Source organism: Musca autumnalis, unplaced genomic scaffold (assembly GCF_047663935.1).
Source record: "Musca autumnalis isolate F117 unplaced genomic scaffold, ASM4766393v1 scaffold_5, whole genome shotgun sequence".
Classification (NCBI taxonomy): Eukaryota; Metazoa; Arthropoda; class Insecta; order Diptera; family Muscidae; genus Musca; species Musca autumnalis.
The window spans coordinates 66,559,550-66,566,250 of NW_027412088.1; the positions used below are offsets into that span (position 1 = coordinate 66,559,550).

General features: G+C 38.6%; 1 protein-coding gene across 1 annotated transcript; it reads left to right on the plus strand.

Annotated features, from left to right (window-relative positions):
* The first annotated feature begins 2,852 nt into the window (after positions 1-2,852).
* Positions 2,853-5,987, plus strand: spz6 (Spaetzle domain-containing protein 6). Its single transcript, XM_073955564.1, has 4 exons — positions 2,853-2,906; positions 4,356-4,672; positions 4,747-5,058; positions 5,128-5,987. Exons 1-4 carry the CDS (start codon positions 2,853-2,855, stop codon positions 5,753-5,755), a joined length of 1,311 nt encoding a protein of 436 aa, XP_073811665.1. The 3' UTR covers positions 5,756-5,987.
* The last annotated feature ends 714 nt before the right edge of the window (positions 5,988-6,701 follow it).

The window sequence follows — 6,701 nt, forward strand, 5'->3', positions numbered from 1 at the left end:
TGCATTCTATGCAAAGACCTTGCGGCATTATATGAGAAGACCTTGAGGTCTTCTATGAGAAGACATTGAGGTCTTTCATGAGAAGATTATGAGATCTTCTATGAGAAGACATTGAGGTCTTCTATGAGAAGACTTTGAGGTTTTCTATGAGAAGACTTTGAGGTATTCTATGAGAAGACATTGAGGTCTTCTATGAGAAGACTTTGAGGTCTTCTATGAGAAGACCTTGAGGTCTTCTATGAGAAGACCTTGAGGTCTTCTATGAGAAGACCTTGAGGTCTTCTATGAGAAGACATTGAGGTCTTCTATGAGAAGACTTTGAGGTCTTCCATGAGAAGACTTTGAGGTCTTCTATGAGAAGACTATGAGGTCTTCTATGAGAAGACTTTGAGGTCTTCTATGAGAAGACTTTGAGGTCTTCTATGAGATGGTCTTGAGGTCTTCTATAAGATGGCCTTGAGGTCTTATATGAGAAGACCTTGATGTCTTCTATGAGGAGACCTTGATGTCTTCTATGAGAAGACCTTGAGGACTTCTATGAGAAGACCTTGAGGTATTCTATGAGAAGACCTTGTGATCTTCTATGAGAAGACCTTGTGATCTTCTATGAGAAGACCTTATGATCTTCTATGAGAAAACATTGAGGTGTTCGATGAGTAGACTCTAAGGTCTTCTATGAAAAGACCTTGAGGACTTCTATGAGATGACTTTGAGGTCTTCTATGAGAAGACCTTGAGGTCTTCTATGAGAAAACCTTGAGGTCTTCTATGAGAAAACCTTGAGGTCTTCTATGAGAAGACTTTGAGGTCTTCTATGAGAGGACCTTGAGGTCTTCTATGAGAAGATCACAAGACATTGAGGTGTTCGATGAGTAGACTTTGAGGTCTTCTATGAAAAGACCTTGAGGACTTCTATGAAATGACTTTGAAGACTTTCATGAGAAGATTTTCAGGTCTTCTATGAGAAGGCTTTAAGGACTTACATGAGAAGACCTTCAGGTCATCTATAAGATGACATTGAAGCCTCCTATTGGAAGACCATCAGGTCTTATATGAGAAGACTTTGATGTCTTCTGTGAGAAGACCTTGCGGTCTTCTATGAAAATACCTACATGAAGACCATGAGGTTTTCTATGAAAAAATCTTGAAGTTTTCTATGAGAAGATCTTAGGTCTTCTTTAAGAAGATCCTGAGGTCTTCTATAAGAAGTTCCTTAGGTCTTCTATAAGAAGATCCTGAGGTGTTCTATAAGAAGATGCTGAGGTATTCTGAGTCTTCCATGAGACCTTGTGGTCATCTATGAGAAGACCTTGTGGTCTTATATGGAAAGACCGTCAGGTCTTCTATGAGAAGACTTTGAGATATTCTGTGAGAAGACCATTGAGGTGATTTGAGGTCTTCTATAAGAAGATACCTCAGGATTTATATTCTATAAGAAGATCCAGAGGTATTCTGTAAGCAGATCCTGAGGTATTCTATGAGAAGATATTCAGGTCTTCTATGAGAGCCTTTGAGGCCATCTACTATGAGAAGACTTTGAGGTCTTCTGTGAGAAGACCTTGCGGTCTTCTATGAAAAGACCTTAAGGTCTTCTATAAGAAGACCATGAGATTTTCTATGAACAATTCTTGAGGTTTTCTATTAAAAGATCTTGAGGTCTTCTTTATAAAGATCCTGAAGTATTCAATAAGAAGATCCTGAGGTATTTTTTCAGCAGATCCTGGGAAGTTGGGATGTTATCGAGGTGTTCCATAAGAGACTTTGAGGTCTTTCATTACACCTTGTGGTCTTCTATGGGAACACCTTGTGGTCTTCTATGAGAAGACTTGTGGTCTTCTATGAGAAGACTGGGGTCTCTTATGAGAAGACCTTGAGCTTATCTAGGAGAATACCTTGAGCTTATCTATGGGAAGACCTAGAGGTTTTCTATGAGACGGTTTTAAGGTCTTCCATTAGAAGATCTTGAGGTCTTCTATGAGAAGACCTTGAGGTCTTCTGTTAGAAGAGTATGAAACGTTCTAACAGAAGTATTTTGGAACATCTATGAGAAGACCTTGAGGTCGTCTATGAGAAGACCTTGAGCGTATCTATGAGAGGACTTTAAGGTCTTCTATTAGAAGATCTTGAGGTCTTTTATGAGAAGACCTTGAGGTTTTGTATGAGAAGACCTTGAGGTCTTTTATGAAAAGATCTTGTGGTCGTCTATGAGAAGACCTGGAGGTCTACTATAAGAAGATCCTGCGATATTCTATTAGAAGAACCTGAAGACATCTATGAGAAGACTTTGAAGTCTTCAATGAGAAGATCTTGAGGTCTTCTATTAGAAGATGTTGAGGTCTTCTTTGAGAAGATCCTGAGATCTTCTATGATAAGACTTTGAGGTCTTCCATGAGTAGACTTTGAGGTCTTTTAAGAGTATACTTTGAAGTCTTCAATGAGAAGATCCTGAGGTCTTGAGAATACATTGGGGTCTTATACAAGCATATCCTGATGTCTTCTATGTGAAGATCTTGAGATTTTCTATGACAAGACTTTGTAGTCTTCTATGAGAAGATCTTGAGGTATTCTAAGGAAAGGCCTTATTCTATGAGAAGACTTTGAGGTATTTATTTAGAAGGTCTTGGGGTATTCTAAGAGAAGACCCTCTTCTATGAAAAGAACTTGAAGAGATTCTATGAGAAGATTTTAATGTTGTTGCTTCAGACAATGCTGATGGGATATTCATCTGTATTCCAGTGGGCCTTTAACCATTTGAGAGCTTTTGGGTACTCATTTAGATTTATAGATAGTTCTGCAAAATCTTTAGTGAGGAACAATTGACTACTAAATCAATGATCAGTCCATGAGAAAGAAATGAAGGAACAGATTTTACGCAACCTGTTCCGGGTTTCAGGCATCAGAATAAACGTAAGAAGAGGTAGAATGTCACGAGAGTTCTAGTGTGCATTGCAGATGTTTAGGATCTTTACAAAAGCGATCTCACATCTCTCAGTAAAGTGAAGGAGGAGAAACCTAATGTTGTCTCTGCAGCGGCCTAGTTCCTTGATCTCAGTTTTACCATTGCTGAAGGCATAGCTTTTCATCAAATCGTGCACAAAAAGTACTCATGGAGCTCATCGTTCATGGCAACGCGTAGAACGCGATCCAGCACATAATGCTCAACTTGTGTTTGCGGTGTCTTTTCGCTTCGAACAATTCCTGTAGTCGAACTACAACGTCTGTCATTTAGCAATTGATCTCCACAGGTTGAACAGATCTAAGATATTCTGAAGACTTTCTGCAATTGTTTGAGCTTTCCCATCTTTTGAGAGCAACCAACTTAATGTATTTGCATTCAGTCTTCAGGACCACGGTCTTATATTCAAAGCTCTCAAGGAGTTTGTCGTCAAAATCCATGCTAAATTCTCCTGTGCTTTCCAAGTACGCCTTCCACCTTAGCAGTTTCCTTGTAAATTCCTAACTGACATTGCGTTGGGATGTCAATGCCATCAGCGGAATGCTAGGGGCCCAACGTTGCTGCTACGTGGGCGAGAGCTTTTGCTAACTGATGCTGCATTGTCATCCTCCCAAGACCTATATGTACTGTAGGGATAGGTAAGTCGACCTTCAATTAATCGACATTTGCAAGCCAAGTCTAAAAATTGTAGACGAGTTTTGTCTGGAGGGAAAACCGCATAATCGATGATGATCGATTTTCGAGTTTGCCCATAGATTGTTGACTTGGCGGTTTTACAGTTTCAAAAAAAAAACTCGAAAATCTACAAATAATCTATTTGCAGTGGTTATGAAAAAGTCGAAAGTCGAGTTTAGGACAACTGAAATAATCGCCAGACCGAAAAATCGCAAATCAGATTAGACCAAAATCAAAAAGTCGAAAAATCGATTATTGCTTTCCATTACCTATCCCTAATGTACTGCTGTCGTATGAGTCTGTGCTACTTTTAGAACAATCAGGTATCGCGGAGGTGGTAAGGATGGACACAGCCACTTCCGTTGTCCTCTTGGATGGGCGATGATATTGACACCAACATTTTTGCCGCTGGAGTAGCCAATGCGATATTTGCCTTTAATTTACAGCTTGTAGAGGTTCTTTTCCTTTTTCACATTTGTTCGCCTTTTACATTGGTGATGTCAAACAGCTCCTTCATTGAATCACACATTTTACACAAATTGGCAAAACATGCCGCATATGTTTTGCTTCATAGAGCTTTAAATAATGACCGCTCATAAATGTGGTTTCTGTAGAAAAATCATTCCTACCAGGTAGGACAAAAGAATGTACTTTCCAATAATAAAAAAAATTAAATTCGGATCTTAAAATCTAATGCGAATTAATATGTTTTTTATTTCTTTCAGAAAATCCTCTCCTTCATCTTACTCTCTGCAGTGGTGGCAGCTCAGCAACAACAGCCCACATTGGCACAACAGCCAACACAACCGGGTGATTATGGTGAGGAACCACCAGAAGGATATTATGCTTTTGTTGAATCACCCAATGCTATACCACCCAAAGTGAGACCACCACCATATACCCATGTTAATGTAGACTGTAAAAATGTGGCCAATAACAAGAAGGTAGCCGTTTCGGTTAATAATATCTGTGGTGATTTGAATAAGGGACAAATACCTAAAAACCCCATGAAACAAAATGTCTTGGGAGAACCATATCCCTTGTAAGTTGAAAGGACAAAGGGTACCCATTGTCATAATGGAAATATTAATTTGTTGTTGTCTTTTTTGTTTGCAGTGAATTGATACGCAATCACACATTGAAATTCCTTTCTAAGACCCTACCCGTTTTGCAAGCTGATGATACTTTACCAAAGGTGACACAAATCTTGCGTGACGATCCGGTGGAACAGGTTGATAACAACAATATTGATCAGCAACAATATGGTGGCGGCCGCACAAAACGTGAAGCTGTGGCCCCCAAATTAGAAGCCACCAATGAAAATCACAACTATGGTTATTTTGATCCAGCCATTGATGAGGAAGAGCGGGCCCAAAAGTCCAGAGTTGATGATCGTAAATCGCGTAAATTCTGTGATGGTGGTGGCATGTAAGTTGAAGCACATCGCATTTCTCGCTTAATTTCTTTCTAACTTTTCGTGTTTTTTCTTCTTTTCAGTTTCTGTTCCATTTACAAGGCCTTGCAGGGTGACACCTCCTCTTCCCATGCCCCCGCAGCATCTCCATTGACTGCCGAAAGACGTGAAGAAATCGGACCAATTCGCTATGAAGGTCCTCCCACTCCCTGTCCCGCCAAAGTGGAATATGCCACTCCAGTATTTGCCAAGAACTATCAAGGCTCCTGGCGTTATGTTGTACAAATTCCCTATGAAGGTTATTTCACCCAAACAATTGAGGTGACAAGATGCATCCAAGCTAGATGTCATTATTTGGATGGTGGTTGTTTGTCCTCACCACGCTGGGTTAGTTTGTTGGTGGCTGAAATCTTCTATCCCAATGCTGAGGATACTGTACCCCAAGCTCCGACAACAACTCAAGCCCCTTCTGTACAAGATTTCCAAGCCTATCAACAATATTTGCAAAAACGTGCCGGTGTTGCGACCGCTTCCGATGCCACAAATCACAACAATCCCGACTTCAATCAGCATTGTGATGGCCACGATGAAATTGGTTGTTTCCAGGTGCGTTTGTACTATGACTGGTTCTTGATTCCTGGTTCCTGCAAATGTTGGCGTCCCGACTATTTTGCCAAATATGTGCGCAGAAAGTCCGTTGCTGATTTGTAAGGCCTCACAATGAGGCTGCCTTGACGACGACTTTCAAGTTATCTGCCAAGTCCTTGCTAAATAAATTTATTAAATTTTAAAATTTGTATCCTTTTCGCTCCTCTTAATTTTAAGTTACAATTTTAAAGTTCCGCTTATATAACTTATGTATGCATACATTGCATTAAATTGCCTAATTTTAGTTTTAAGTTATTGTCTCTTATTCTTCTATTACATGAAATTCACATTCTAAAAATCCTCTTGACCTTTGATCCTCTTTAATGATATCCCTGGAACATCATTGGATTCTTAAGAGTCTGAATTTCGTAAAAATAAAACAAAAATCCGATTGACTGATCTGCTGTATCTTCCAGATATTTTACTTTTCCGAGTATTATGGTTTGACAGGAAATGGTTTATAAATTAAAATTGAGTACACAATATTGCTATGTAGTCAACTATATAAATTTAATTTTAATAATTTATCATAAATTACATTATTATATATGTATTTATTTATATATACAAATATTACTATAACAAATAAATAATATATTAAAAAAATGATTGATTTACTGTATTAATTCTAAGAGAGATATTAGTTATGTTATTAGTTATGTTGTTAAAATAATGGGTTAGTAGGGGGTTTTGTAATGAGTATTTTTGCTGGAAAGCGTTCCATTCTCCAAAAAACATTCACATTTAAATGGAAAGGCCATAATCAGGAAAGGGCTAATAAAGACCACAGATGTTAGTCAATATGTAGAAGGGCTATTGACTTATAATAAGGGGGTTTATCCTAGGATGAAATACTGGTTATACAGAGACTTAATTAGAACTATTCTAACATACGCAGCTGTGGTATGGTGAACAGTTGTGCACAAAAAAAGTAATCAGAAAATATTGCAAAAAGTTCAAAGAACACATTCTTAAGTATTTCTGGGACAATGAGGACTACACCAACCAG